General features: G+C 35.7%; 1 protein-coding gene across 8 annotated transcripts in view; it reads right to left on the reverse strand.

Moving 5' to 3' along the window:
• VWA8 (von Willebrand factor A domain containing 8) overlaps positions 1-16,167 on the reverse strand; it is a 386,353-nt gene that overhangs the window by 146,425 nt on the left and 223,761 nt on the right. For all 8 annotated transcript variants that reach the window (XR_012121063.1, XR_012121064.1, XM_073212563.1 and 5 more), the window contains 7 exons: positions 13,245-13,353; positions 11,525-11,663; positions 9,413-9,612; positions 2,962-3,072; positions 2,035-2,099; positions 1,487-1,612; positions 266-375 (listed from right to left, as the gene is read on the reverse strand). Coding sequence is in view for 6 of the 8 variants with exons in the window: in XM_073212563.1 (XP_073068664.1) it covers positions 266-375; positions 1,487-1,612; positions 2,035-2,099; positions 2,962-3,072; positions 9,413-9,612; positions 11,525-11,663; positions 13,245-13,353 (860 nt within the window). In the remaining 2 variants the exon portion in view is untranslated. The remainder of the gene's footprint in view (positions 1-265; positions 376-1,486; positions 1,613-2,034; positions 2,100-2,961; positions 3,073-9,412; positions 9,613-11,524; positions 11,664-13,244; positions 13,354-16,167) is intronic.

The raw sequence follows: 16,167 nt of genomic DNA on the forward strand, positions 1-16,167 counted from the left end.
GGTCTATGTAAAAAAGAAAAAATCCTATCCTAAGATAGACGTGGAAGCTAAATGTACATAAAAATTCTGGTTTGTCAGCTAAAAAATTCAAACATAGAACTTAAAAGATGGTAGATTCTTATTTGCTATTTCTAGTATAGGGACTAAGTTTTCTCTTTTGGTATAAATTTACCATATGTTGATATTAGTGCTCTTAAATGCTTCTAAAGGACAGTGGGCACGTTAAGCACCTGCGCAGCATAAACACAAAGAACAGAGTACGTACCTCGTGTAACTCCACGCCCTGTGCTGGGAGGCTCCTCGTTCAACACACACAGCTGGCAAACCCCGTTGTCCTCGGATCCGATGTGCGCAGGCTTCGTCAGAAGATATTTCCTGTAAACAAGCAAAACATTCAAGTGAAAATTTTTTCTTTTTCTCGTAACCGTAAAGCCAGACCACAAAAAATCAAGAATTCCCTGCCACCAAAGCCTCCTTGTTTTATTCTGAGGATAATTCGCAGCATCAGAGTTACATCATGAATTAATAGGAACTTCTCAACACCACATATAAAGAGCAGTGCCTACTAACCATGCAGTAATTAATGTGAAGCGAAAACCTAACACTTCATATAAGAAAAAGGGCTGTTAAAAAAAAAAATCAATGCTAATGAGACACACTCTTATTATTATGGGGCCTCCTGTTGATATGATGGTTTGCTCAGCTAGTAAGTGGGAGTCTGGCCTCTGGTTTGTGAACAGCTAAGGGACAGAAGCCTTCACTACTGTAATACCCTTGATATACTTATTTTTAAGATTTCTAAAATAGGGATGTATAAATAGCCAGAAAGAAATCTTTTGCAGCAGGCTACTTCTGCTTGTCTGCAGAGGGGCAGAGAGAGCCTGCATTTAGCTAGTGGATGTAATGCATGAGGAAGAGGACTCAAAATTTCCTGGGCAGCCTATTCATCCCAAGAACACTAAATGTACCTTTTATCAAGAAATGTACAGTCCAAGGGGGAGGCAACACAAACATAAATATAACCAAAAAAAGAGCACATAAGATAAAATGAAGAAGAAACTTCTAAGGGGTGGATTCTGTGGAGTTACAAAAAATCAACAGCTAAAGGACTGAGACTGTGGCCCTTTGAAGAGAGGATAACCTGTAAATCTATTTTGAACTATTTGGCAAAAATACAGTGAATTTTCAATGTGCTAATAGGAAAAAGCCCAAATAAATATGGATCATATGTAAAAGGCATTAATTTTTACTGTTTATTCCAATGCTGTCCTCTGAAACACTTTTATAATTACTCTGTGAAGTCATATTTAATCTGTTTGAACTTGCTCTCCCCCTCCCCTCCCAGCTTTCACCTATAGAGATGCTGCCCAATTTGGAAATTGTTAATAGACAGACCCAGGAAGACAGAACAGTGAGGATGCTAGATAACTGATAAGCAAAGTTGAGCTACAGCACATTCCATGAGATACTATGTACATCCACCCACTGATTTGTTCTGCTCTCCACCAGAAGCCATTTGTCCTCTGCTACAAGAAAAACCGTCTTAAGGTTGATGGGAAGTGAGATGGTATGAGCTCGCCCTTCTAGAACATCCAGCACAGTCAGGCTGTTCCTGAAAAAGTAGAAGAGAACTCTATCAGAAAGGAAATGTGGGGATCATATCTGAGCAACAACGGCACAATCATTTCATGATGTCATGCACACTGAAGAGAATGTCTTTAAGACTAAATAATAACATAGAAAGATGTTAGTTGAGAAAATGGATATACAACATTCCAAGCTGTGCAAGGGTCTCATAAGAAGAAATAATGAAGGGTGATAGCTGCCATGCTAGCAGTCACTGTATTTGGAATTAGGAGTGATGTCTCTTCTTAGGTCTGTTTTTCAATGTTTTACAATGTGGGATGAGTTACACTTATAATAAAGCATTTATAATTTGGTGACATTAGCTTTACAGTAAACAGGTACAATTAAAAGATGACATAGACTGCAAGAAACAAGGATCCCAGTTTAAATCTACAATGATGAGCTTACCCTTTTTCTTTGTAGAACACCAGCCAGTTATTGTGTGAAAATTCTTTACACATTTTATATGTTTCCTGAAAACAAAACAAAACACAATATTCACATTAAGTGTGTCAGATGTAGTCAGGTCTCTTCAGTGACTAAATTCTTCAAAGTATAAAACATAATTCTTTGAGAAGCTACCTCTTTATCCACTCTAAGCCTCTTCTGATAACATGGATTAAAATATATTCAAAATTTATTGTGAAGTACATACTAGAACATCTTTAGAATAAAACTTAAAAAATAATGCCAAATGCTGCTTAGAAATAAGCATGCTATCTGGTAATTAACTGTGGAATTTATACTATAACATAAATACATAGGAAATAATTTGTCTTAGATTTGGATACATTTATGACATTTAAAATCTCTTTTTTAACAGTTTTTTAATACTTAAGAATGCTGTCCAGCTGGGCAGAGTGTAAGCCTTATTTTATATCCATTACTTTTTTCTGAATGACAGGATAAATTCTCTTGGGTTAGCCTAAAATATTTATTTACTTGTTTAATTTAGTTAATAAACTATTTATCTAATAGGTTGCAACCAGGTGTCATATTTATGGGTTTACATATAAATCCAAAACAAACACATAATTGGAAAACAGGTTAAAGTGACTGCACAATCAGGAATTTGTCATGAACATCACACTCAAATAGTTCATGGTGTCTTATTATTATTAGTTTGATCCTAACAAGTCTTCATGTGACTATGAAGGATACAAAAAGAAGATACTGTAATTTAATGATATATATACTGTATTAAAATCTGTAAGTGCATAAAGAGAACTCTCTTGCGCATTATAGAAACACAAGCCTCAGAAGGGCATGCAACTCTGTGGTTAGAAAGCTATAGAAAAGCCTTGGCATTTTGCTGGCCAAGTTGGTATCGCTTACAGCTTCCTCCTTGTTCCACCAGGAAGGTTTCTTAGATGTGACCTCTTCTGTAGGGAGGATGAGCCGGCGAAGGGCATGGCCAGTGGTATCTAACAATAGGATGACATTACTCTGGAAATAAAAACAATAGTGAAGGAAGGCAGCACAGCACAGAGAAGACAAGTAATGACTCTAGAGCATCTTACTACGCTGATAGGCAGTGACGGCAGTGGGGAGGTGGTGAGGGCTTGATACTATGGGTGAATGTTGAAAATATAATGTTGCTCATGTGAAACCTTCATAAGATTGTATATGATACTTTAGTAAAATAAAATAAAAATAAAAACAATAGTGAAGAGCTCAAGATGTGTTGCTTTTTAAAAAAAAACAGCAGCTTTTTGGCAGTCTGGAAATAAAGCATAGAGTGATAAATGAAAGGGAGGATGACAACACTGAAGTACTTAAGCGACACCCCAAAGACACTAAATGATTTTCCTTAGTACAAAATTTAAAGCACTAGATGGTTTTGTGAAGGTATTTCTGATTATGTAACACAGGAGGTATTTTCTTTGTAGATTTTTCTCACAACCATTCCCTTCTAAAAATAGGCTAGCTTAACCATGTTTCTGTTTTATTATATATTAATGAGGAAATTAAGAGGGTTGATTATTTTTAAAAAGTCCATTTATTTTTATCAAAATTACACTTAAAGAAATGTTCTGTTGAAAACTTTCTTACACTGTGCATAATTAAATCTCATTTATTCTCTTCACAAATCCAGGTTCAGGTCAGAAAATACATACATAATATAAAGATGGGTTAGCAGGAAAATACAAAGGACCACAAGAACCTGGCTAATAATGACTTTTCTTCATCCTGAAATCCCTGAGCTTGAGGAACTTAGCTGGTGCTCTAATACTGCACAAAGAAGGCTTTTCCAGGAGTAGTAATCACAGTTATGCAAATGAAGTAATAATCTCTCAGTAATTAGGAGTGTTTTTTTTTCAAGAGAAGAATTTTAAATAAACCTTAAGCATTAAATAAATAAGGAGAAACACATGAAATAAGAACTTAAAACTGAGAAAGCCAGAAAAGATGAAATATTTTAAGGAGATGCACAGAAGCTGGCTTTTTAAGTAAAATATAAAGACATCTGATTAGACTAACATGTTTGCACAAATGCACTTGCAAGTTGTTCGCCCAGACCTCACTGTTAGACAATTGTCTTTTCTTTCTTTGTTGGTTTTGTTTTGTTTGAAATTTGGGGCTCCTCCAATTACCCTAAGTCTTACAAACTTTTCATTTCAAGAACTTTCTTTGGGTAAAATAAAGTCACAAAAGCACCCATAGAATCAATACACACTTAGCAAAATATAGGAAATGTAATATGAAATGTTTGTTCATAATACATATTGGGCAGCTTATATTTAAAGCACAAAGGAGAATACAATGATGAATTAACCATGGCCCTTGCCCTGTGATGTAATCCAGTTAGAGAGAAAGAAAAACAATGTAAAAACATTTGATTCATCTGCGTTGGATGAATACATGGGACCCCATAGTGTGGTTTCAAATTTATTTTACTAACTAATTTTACTGAAGCGTTCAAGAATTAAAGTGCTAGTCACACAATATAGTTTCCTTCCCTTCATACACTGCATCTTGACTATATTAAAAAAGCCTACTAAGCATGTTGACAAAGCTTAAAAATTTCCACAAACATCACTCTTAAGAGTGCATCATTGTGTATAATATTCAATTCTCCATGAAGAATTTGTGTTAGGAATATCCCTTTTAAAATCAACATTTTTTTAGGTTTCAATTTGCATATACTTTTATTAGAATAGACAAATTTTAGTACAAGGGAGATCTTTTCAGATGTTAATGCAATCCTGGTTATTAGCACATTATTCTCATTAAGCAATAACTGTTTACAATGTGAATCTTTTTAGCTTATAACAGAAAACACAGTATAAATATACAAGAAGTATTCCTGGCATTTGAAAGTTTGAAAATGATAGTGATACCCTGAAATTTTTCTTAAGAAAATATAATAATAAGTTAAAAATTTACAGTCTCCATTCTAGATTAAATCTTATTTAAGTATTTTTTAAAGGAGAAACTGTTTTGTAGGATAAATATGTACAACATTAACATGAATTCTCAGCTCTTAAGCAATTTGGGGTAATATTAACTTTTCTAAGCAAAAGAACTCCTAAAAATAGTGTTTGATCCCAAAAAATGATTAAGCATAAGAATAAGCTGATGATTAAACAGATACGATTAAGCAGAAAAATAAGTTACTACGGTTTTGCATTTTTCTTCCTTTTTAGGGTCTAACCCTTATACACTCATAACTTGGTGTAAGTGAACTAAAAGTGTGTCTTTCTAAGTGAAGGAAAACATACATATTTTTTGTATTTAGAGATAGTTTTAGAGGCAACTGGTAACACGAAGGAGTTCTGTGGCTCCATTCTTTTAGATGTTAATGGTTTCCTTTTGAAAATGACTAATGATATAGTCTGTCTGAGTTTAAAAATAGAATTTTGCGTCACACATGAGTACATGTAACTGTGGCTTTGGTGCTCCTTTAAGGGGGGCAGGCAGGAGAAGCAAGCGAGCAATTTTATTATGTTTGTATTTGACTGGGAGAAAAGTAACCTCTGGATGACCTCAATGTCCTAAAGTCTGAAATTCTAAACTTTGTACAGATGTAATAAGTAATCTCATGGGGGGGCGAGGGGGGGTGTCTTTATTTTTAGGCATGGCAAAGTTTCCCTTTCCTCACTTAAGGTTTTATTTTAGCAAGGAATTTTTGAACGACTTAAACTAACCAGGGAAATGCATGCATAGCAAAGCTTTATAAAGACAAGGGATAGATAAATTAATGGAAGTACTTCTCTGCAATATTTTAGTTCCATTTTCATTTAGGGAAGAATGGAGAAGAAATTGATGGCAGTGCCCTAATTTTTTATTCGATTAGAATAATTGGTCATTTGTTAAACTTTACAGCTGCATGCTGTTCATTTGGAATTAAGGAGGTCTTATAATCTAACAGGGTCATAATACAAAGTAGACAGCTAAGACATCCTCTCTGGGAAAAGAAGAGGCAGGTACATAGAATGGAAGTATCCTGATATTGCTTGCGCAGGTAGCTTTCTGGAAAACTGAAACTGTGGCCAAAGGGATAAGGCAGGTAACATGCGAGAGTGCCAGGAGGCAGTGCTGGCCAAGGAAGTCGAGCACATCTTTACACTGAAACACTTCTCTGATGAAAGTTACTGTAAGTGAACAAAGTATTAATCAGCAGTGTTGCCAAATAATGGATCTCTGACAACATAAATACTTGCTGAGAACCTGAAAATTTAGAACTCTGAAAGAACTGATATATATAAATTTGACATCTGAAAATTTCACAGGATTGTTTGAATAAATACTCCAAATTTAGATTCTTATCCAAAGTTAATTGGCTTACTGAATTAAAAATCATAAAGACATCATACATTTTTTATAACAGATTCTTTATTCAATTCAATGGTATTGGTATTTTGTTGGAAATCGATAAAGTAAAACTTTTAGTTCAATGTGCTGGACACAAACTTTTGTAAGCAAATCTGGATATTTATAAACTTTGCTTATAGGAGAAAGTGAAATGAAAAAAAATAGAAAACCAGAAAGAAATTTATTAGCTCAGAATTTACGATAATTACTTAAGGCAAGGCCTAAAGTTAAAGTTGACTTAGTGAAATACTGGAATGTTATTTATGCTATATTTTTCTCTTCCTTAGACACAGTCTAAAGTATTGTTTCTTGTTAACACTTTGCACTCACAGGACTTTTAAATAGGAAATAACAACATTGCATTTCTTTAATATTTTCTTACGAATACTTTAATAAACATTTTCAGACTATTCTTTTCCCCAAGTATCCGCATTGAGTGAGAGAATGGAAGTTTAATTTGGTGGGTCCAATCCAATTTTGTTTAACTCTCAGTTCTACCATGTATTTACTGGGCAAATTATTTAAACTCTCTGAGTCTCCATTTTCTCACATGAAAATAGGGCTAACTGCTGCCTCACTGGGCTGCTGGAAGAATGACCTCGGATCATGTATGCAACCATTCACTTGGCACACTGTCAACCCTTTGTAATCAATCCTTTGCCTCGAGATACTCGTCATGTGCCTTCTGGGATGCCACATCCCCTGAGTTATCCATCTACTTCACTTGCTACTCATTTTCAATCCCTTCGTAGATTCTTCCTCATCTCCATGGTTTCTTAATATTGTGCTACCCCAGGGCTTGGTACTTGGACTTCTCTGCCCACATTCAGTCCCTTGGTGATCTCTTTCAGTTTCATGTCTTTAAATAATATTTATATGTCAATGACTCCCAAATTTGTATTTCCTGTTCTAACCTCTCCATTGCACTCCAGTTTCATCTACTTAGATGTCTAATAGGCATCTCAAATTTAATCAAACATCAGATCAACCCTCCCAAATAAATTATTTCCTCATCTCAGCTGATGGTGACTTTATCCTTTCAGTTGTTCAGGTCCTAACCCTTGAAGTTGCCCTGAATTATCTACTCTCTCTCGCCCCATAAATTTGATCCATTAGGAAATCCTGCTGGTTCTACCTTCAAAATATATCCAGAATCCGTCATTACTTATGACCTCCATCTTCCTCCAAACTGCAATTATCTCTTGCCTGGATCATTGCAAAAATCTCAACTAGTCTCCTTCATTCTGCCTTAGTACCTATAGACCATTCACTACAGAGAAACCAGAAAAATACTTTAAATATGTCAGATCATGCTACTCCTCTGCCTGAAACCTTCTAACACCTTCCCTTTTCATGCACAGCCAGGGTCCAGAGCATCATGTGATCTATCAGACGCTACCCAATCTGTTTCCCCACCCTTTCCACCATGTTTGTACCCTGGGTGATCACCTTATATTCTTCTCCTCATTCAGTCTTTCCCAACACACTTTAAAGATGGAAAAAGGCATTTTCCAGCCTCTGGGCCTTTAAACTTATAATTCCCTTTGTTTGGAAATCTCTTAATCCAAGTATCTGGTCTCCCCTTCACTTCTGTCAAGTCTTTGCTTAAATATCACCTTGCTTAAAAATCCCTGCCCACCTGCCCTATTTTAAAATAGCAATCTTTCTCCTGGCCTTCTATTTTACTCTTCTTTTCATCTTCTAACTTAAGATATAATTTAATTATTTATTATGCTTACTATCTTTCTGCACCAGAATATAAGCTATTGAGGACAAGGATTTTTGCTGTTTAGTTTACTGCAGTATCCCCAATAGTAGGCACATGATATATATTTGTTGAATGAATAAATATACTTAATATGGTACTGGTAGATACAAGGTGGGTGATAGGTATGCAAAAACATTACAGCGCTTTCTCTTGGTAAAGAAGTTTACCTTAGACCTTTAGAATTCTCACTTTTTGAAACATAGCCTGTCTTTTAATCTTTATTTTCTGTTTGGAATTATTTTTAGCCTGACCCTGGGCATCTGTACTTTCGGTTAGTGCTATCTTACAATAGTAGTGATGGTTGGGACTTAAGCATCATTAGATGCATCTCAACGTATTCCTGCAATGGACTGAGTGTTTATGTCCTCTCCAAATCCATAGGTTGACATCCTAAACTCCATTGCATTGGGAGTGGGGCCTATTGGAGGTGATCAAACAGGGTAGAGTCCTCATGAATGGGATTACTGCTCCCATAAAAGAGACACCAAAAAATTCCCTTCCTCCTTGCTCCTTGCCATGTGAGGTTATGGGGAAAAGACAGCTATCTAGGAAGTGGGTTCTCACAAACACTAATTTGCTGGTGCCTCAATCTTGGACTTCCTGGCCTATGAGAAGTAAGTATCTGTTGCATATAAGCGATCTCGTCTATGTTATTTGTGTTACAGCATCCTAGAGAGACCAAGACACTTCATTCAGTGTACTTCTGTGGCTGTCTCCACATAAAAAGTGTTGTTCAGGTTTCAGATAAAATGTCATCTCCTAAGAGAAGGCATCTCAGTGCTCTTTCTCATTGTGTTCACTCTTCCAGCTCCTCTTAGCCCCATCACTCCTGAGGACGTGGCACTGTTTATTGTCACTACCTAAAATAGGCAAATTTATTTGTGGGTCTATTTGTTTGTTGTCTCTCTCTCTCCAGAGAATTTAGGCTTCATAGCAAATAATTATCTAGGCTCAAATGTCATTAGTGCTAAGGTTGAGAAACTCTGACTTACATGTTTCTAGAATCAAGGTCATGCTGAAGTCTCTGCAGAGAGGAGGATACCAACTTGTCTTTTTGACACCTGACCCTCCCTTCAGCACCTCTCCTTGATCTCCGTGAAAGTGCATATTTTCAGGTATAGATGGAAAATCACTCTTGCTTTTTCTTTCACATAAGTTACTCTGGGCATAACTGTCCCATGTGAGTAGCCTGGGATGCATTACCTGCTGCTCGTGGAGGATCACTTGACCCTTGAGAGGATTTCCAAGTGGAGCCACTGTCACAAATGGCTGCCAAACTCTACTGGCCATTCTTGGGAAGATGTCAAAAAAATCCACAAAATAGCCACTTTTCCCAGTCATATTCATGAAGTATAAGGTAATGGGATTGCATGTGACCACATAGAGAGTAGTCTCTTCATTTTCTGAAATGACAAAAGTGTTAATTGTGTAGTCTGCGATAGGTTTTCTGATGCTCAAGAGGTCCAGTGAAAACTGAATCATGAGACTGAATGCAGTTGGAATTCAGCAGATGGCTGATAGATGGATTAATTAGGCTGAAAAAGATCATGAGAAGCAATTTAGTTGATGCTCTAAATGGGACCACACCTACCTAGTCAAGGAAGTATCTATTTCTTCCCAGAAGAATTCCACATCTCAGGATAACACCATTAAATATTTAACACTCCTTGACATCAAGAACTTCTTCCTTGTATGAAAACAAAGTGCTTTGTTCCTCAACAAGGGTTGGTTTTTTCTTATTGTCTTTTTGGCTTAGATGGACAACAGCTGGTTAACACCTTCTCTCTGCTAATCTTGCATTTCCAGATAGCTGCTATTTAGGCTTTTCTTCCTATTAATAAGTTCCATTTTTTGATCTTAGCTCTGTGGATCTTATTTCCCAAACTACTGCTTAAATTTGAGTATTTCCTTTCATAAAATCTCCATCTTTTCAATCGGTGTTCCATTTTCTAAATTCTGTATCAGTGCTTCAACTTCAAGTACATGAATCACCCGAGTACCTAATGAAAATGCAGATTCTGATTTAGTAGATCTGAGGTGGAGTTTCAGATTCTGCCTTTTCAACAAGCTCCTAGGAAATGCCATTGCTATTGGTTTGAGTTTATTAAGTATAAACTGATTAATCCTCTCACTGCAGGCATTATGTGCTGTTCGGCCTTTGAACCAAAAAAAAAAAAACAAAACAAAGATATATACTGATTCGAACCCGACAACATTCCTTTCTCTCGCAAATACAGAATAGATTAAAAAGAAAAAAACAAAGAAATAAAAAAAAAATGAAGCCCTTGCTTGCAAATGTGGGCAATAGTGAAATAGAGAGTTAAATTATATAAGAGATAGCAACAGTTTCATTTTTAAGAGCCAATTCTCACAGACTGGCTGCTGCCTGGAATGTCGTGCTGAAACTTGTGAGCCTATGACAAGGTTTAATGAGAAAACAACTCCTGATGAGTCATGCTGCCCCTGGCATGGGGCAGAGAGCATTACAGCACACTTACTCACAGCTCGGAAATATAAGACGGGGGCCAAACTTCAAACTTTATCCATAAAATCCATACTTATTCTCTACCAATGAATGCAAAAAATTTTAAAGCACCAATCTGTCATCCAAAACACCTGTATATTTTTAAAGCATATTTTTATTCAAAATAGCTGATTTTAGGAATAACCAATATCAACAAAACTTATGTGAACAAAAACTTGATTCTGAATTTTTGCCTAAATGATCTTCGTCTTTGGCAAAGTAGAGACTTTCTCCCTCCGCTGGGGTCATCACTCTTGTTTATATCACCCTAGTAACTGCCATTAATTGAAAACTGATAAAAAGTACCCAGGGCACACTACATGAATCAGTAGGTAATGGCAACAGTCCAGAAATTTAGATGCCAAACTTCACATCCTTTATTTGCCATTCTTTACAATTAGTTTAATGACTACAAATCTCTCCAGCCCTGCTTTCGTGGTTCATGTAATCATCAAACCGGAATACCAGCCAAAAAAAAAATCCAGTGTTTCTCCCTTTTCTTTTCCCCTTCTATTTTTAGCACATGCCTGGGTGTGTTTAACTTTGTGCTACAACTGTAATAAGAAACAGACATATGCATACAGACTCAGCAGTGCTTGTGTGGATTCCACAATACTATTCTGTTATACTGTTATAGGAAATTAGTTCTAAATTACACATAATTGTTGTCCAATTCAAGAGTGACACAGTTCCTGAGTCTATCAGAGTTCTTTATGTCTACAGATTATTTTAATCCCTCTTTTAAAAAAATCAGTGCAGGAAGGAATAATCAGAAGAATTAACTGACATACCACGTGATGTAGCAATGTCACAGACTAAGTTGACTTCATCCAGCGGTAACGTCCAGGAGGCATATTCTTCAGTAAAGGTTTGTGATCTTTCTTCACGTCTCTCTACTGGATACTCCTGTATGTTTATGAGTGCTGGGCCCTACAATGAAGTAGCTGTTTAAGTTAAGAAATCTGAGAAGTTATCAGAATGTAGTAAAGCTGAAGTTCTTCCAAAATACAGAATTTAAATTCAAATACTCAACATCTTGATACACATCTTCTCATGTTATTGACTGGCATGGTACTTATATAAAAAATATCATAAACTTGCACTTATAAATGCTTTCATACATGCTATCTCTTACTTTCTGTTCTTGTTACTCACAAAATAAATGAGATGTAAAAATCCCATAGAATTTCTCATTAGTTTACTCCTTTCTAAGCCAAGAGCAAGTTTTCAAACTCCAAACGTTGGGACCCAGAGCTGTCCAAACCAGAATAATTGGTAAACAAATGAATCAGGGTCTGACGGTTCCATTCTGAAGAATGATTATTATGATATCATTATATAGAAGGCAATGGCTAAACCTGGGTCTTTGAAAAAGAATCTGAAAAAAAAGTGACATTATTCTACATGAATGTAAGCTGAGGAACTAATTTAATAATGCTATTGATATTAGTACTGGATACTTAGACATGGTTTCCTGGAAGAAGTATACAGACACAACTAAATGGCAATGCTTTGCATGCCTTATAGTCCTAAATTAATAAAAAGTGTTTGGGTTAGATGTTGACTATTGTGGCATCTTTGCCTCCATCCCCACCCCTTTCTATCTAGTTTGTATCTTGGGAGCTGGAATACTAAAAACTACATCCTCATGTTCCCTGGCAGCAAGGGTTCTGGATGTTATTTAGGTTCTGCCAATTAAATGCATTCGCTTGAGATCTGAAAGGCAGAAGAGAGGTAGTGGCCATCTTCTTGCAGCTGTAGTAGACAAGGAGCCTCTAACAAATAGAAGCAGCCAGATTCCATGCTATACTGCAGGGATTGACAAACTATGGCCCGCAGGTCAAATCTAAGCCACTGCCTGCTTTTGTAAATAAAATTTTTACCAGAACACAGTCACTCACTTATTAATATATTATCTAAGGCTGCTTTTGTGCTACCATAGCAGTTAGTATTGGTGACAGAATCTATATGGCCACAAAGCTTGTATTATTTATTATCTGGCCCTTTATAGAAAAAGTTTGCTGATCCTGTTTCACTGCGCAGCTCCTAGCATCAGGGGTGGTAGCAGAAGCAGCAACACGGATCCTGAACTTAAAAGTCTAGCAGCAGCCCCTTGATTTCTCTTCTCTTGTCCTTTCTAACAATTTTATAAGCATCTAATTCCCCACAGTAAATCCCTGTCTGCTTGAAATATCTAGAAGGGTTTCTATTGCAACTAGTGACTGATAAGTCTTTCCAATATCATGTACTAACTGTCCCAGAATAATACACAGCATACCTGACTCTCCTGAAATACAGGCTAGCTTTTAGGAATTCTACTGGCCATTAGCAATTATCTACTTTGAAACCCTCAGACGCCAGACTATTTGGAAAATTAGAGAGAAGCTAAATCTGTTCTAAAATAACATCAGAACAAGTCATTTCTGAGACTGTATGGATTTTCTCCAGGAAAGATAGAGAAAAATCTGTAACATTCAGTATTTTAATAAGGAAGGAAAAATTGATATCAACCTTTATGTCTATAGGATGAGTTTCTGCTGGACATAGCAATTTCTGCATTCCATTTCTTTTCTGACCAATTATCCAGTAGCCCATGAACGTCTGCTCTGGCAGAGGCAATCTGTCAAGGATGATTTGAAAAGTAAATACTTCTTCATGTTTCCAAGTCATAGGAAATAATAATGAGCCATATATTATCAACCATACACATAAATCTGAACTGCTCTACTTAGAAGTGAGTTATAGTTCACTTTATTAAAGACAGTCTATAATATAATGATGTTTAGAATATACTTTAAGAAGAAAAAAATTTTACATTTCTGAAACTCAGAAGGTAAACTCCTATTGTTTTATCTAAATGACAAGTGTAATTAAGGTTTACATGTTTTTTCCTTGAATTAGTAAAATACTTAGTAGTTTAACATCTAAATTTCTAGCAGAGTATAGGAAGAATTTAGAAAAAAAGTGGAGCAATCCATCAATTTTCAGTTTATTCTTTTAAGTTTGGAGTCAAATAATAAACAGTGCATAATAAAACATGTCATATTTATTTATAAGTTGTAGAGGGCAAGTTTCATAGACTCTATCTTAGCACTTTAATCCTTTTTTACTTTGAATTGAAATATAATATACATACAGAAATGTTCACGAAAATATGCCCCTTAGCCCTGAATACACCTGCATATCCGGTAGCCAAAGAAGTGGAGCATCACAGGCACCAAGGGACCCTCTGGGGGCTGATTCGGCCATTACTCCCACCAAGGGAACTGCTGTCCTGACTTCTAATGGAATTATTCTTTATTTAGATTCCTTTTTATTTAAAATGACTTTTACATAAAGTGGATTACCAAAACAAATATGACAATACTAAAGTACAAAACCACACATTTTTGAGAAAGCCTTTACTTCTTGATCATAGTATCTTTGCTTTGAGTTTTAAAGAAGGAACCATTAATTTGTCACTTAATTAATTATAAATTTCTTATTCCATGTATGTAAAGGCAAAAAATGATTCAGAATTAAAATTGAAATATGTTTCAATTTTGTTGTAAGTTTGGAGTAAGTTTGGAGTAATTTTGGAGTAAGTTTGATGACTGCTAAAAGAGTACATATTTATATTTAGAAATGATTTTATTGTCAGTAAGAATAGTTTGACACAATATTTCCATATGCTTAATAAGACCATGTAGGGCTTACATATTTTCTGCATAATATAACATAACCAAGCATTCTGATGGAATATATTTTTGCCCCTTAGAAATGCTAATGTTTAACATAAAGTACATATCTTTCAATAATCACCCTTAAATGTAAATGGACTGAATGCACCAATCAAAAGACACAGAGTAATAGAATGGATAAAAAAGCAAGACCCATCTATATGCTGCTTACAAGAGACTCACCTCAAACCCAAAGACATGCACAGACTAAAAGTCAAGGGATGGAAAAAGATATTTCATGCAAACAGCAGGGAGAAAAAAAGCAGGTGTTGCAGAACTAGTATCAGATGAAATAGACTTCAAAACAAAGGAAGTAACAAGAGATAAAGAAGGACATTACATAATGATAAAGGGCCCAGTCCAACAGAGGATATAACCATTATAAACATATATGTACCCAACACAGGAGCACCAACATATGTGAAACAAATACTAACAGAACTAAAGGAGGAAATAGAATGCAATGCATTTATTTTAGGAGACTTCAACACGCCACTCATTCCAAAGGATAGATCCACCTGACAGAAAATAAGTAAGGACATAGAGGCAAGTGTCTAGTAAGTGATCCTCCAACACACTAGAACAGATGGACCTAATAGACATCTATAGAACTCTACATCCAAAAGCAACAGGATACACATTGTTCTAAAGTGCACATGGAACATTCTCCAGAATAGACTACGTACTAGGCCACAAAAAGAGCCTCAGTAAATTCAAAAAGATTGAAATTCTACCAACCAACTTCTCAGACCACAGAGGTATAAAACTAGCAATAAATTGTACAAAGAAAGCAAAAAGGCTCACAAACACATGGAGGCTTAACAACATGCTCCTAAATAATTAATGGATCAATGACCAAATTAAAATAGAGATTCAGGAATATATGGAAACAAATGACAACAACAACACAAAGCCCCAACTTCTGTGGGACACAGCAAAAGCAGTCTTAAGAGGAAAGTATACAGCAATCCAGGCATGTTTAAAGAAGGAAGAACAATGTCACAATTATCGAAACTGGAAAAAGAAGAACAAATGAGGCCTAAGGTCAGCAGACGAAGGGACATAATAAAGATTAGAGAAGAAATAAATAAAATTGAGAAGAATAAAACAATAGAAAAAAATCAATGAAACCAAGAGCTGGTTCTTTGAGAAAATAAACAAAATAGATAAGCCTCTAGCCAGACTTACTAAGAGAAATAGAGAGTCAACACACATCAACAGAATCAAAAATAAGAAAGAAAAAATCATGACGGACCCCACGGAAATACAAAGAATTATTAGAAAATACTATAAAAACCTATATGCTAACAAGCTGGAAAACCTAGAAGAAATGGACAACTTTCTAGAAAAATAAAACCTTCCAAGACTGACCAAGGAAGAAACACAAAATTTAAACAAACCAATTACGTGAAAAGAAATTGAAGTGGTAATCAAAAAACTACCCAAGAAGAAAACCCCCGGGCCAGATGGATTTACCTCGGAATTTTATCAGACATACAGAGAAGACATAGTACCCATTCTCCTTAAAGTTTTCCAAAATATAAAAGAGGAGGTAATACTCCCAAACTCATTCTATGAAGCCAACATCAGCCTAATACCAAAACCAGGCAAAGACCCCACCAAAAAAGAAAATTACTGACCAATATCCCTAATGAACGTAGATGCAAAAATACTCAACAAAATATTACCGAACTGAATTCAAAAATACATCAAAA

Source organism: Manis javanica, chromosome 9 (assembly GCF_040802235.1).
Source record: "Manis javanica isolate MJ-LG chromosome 9, MJ_LKY, whole genome shotgun sequence".
In the NCBI taxonomy this organism is placed as follows: domain Eukaryota; kingdom Metazoa; phylum Chordata; class Mammalia; order Pholidota; family Manidae; genus Manis; species Manis javanica.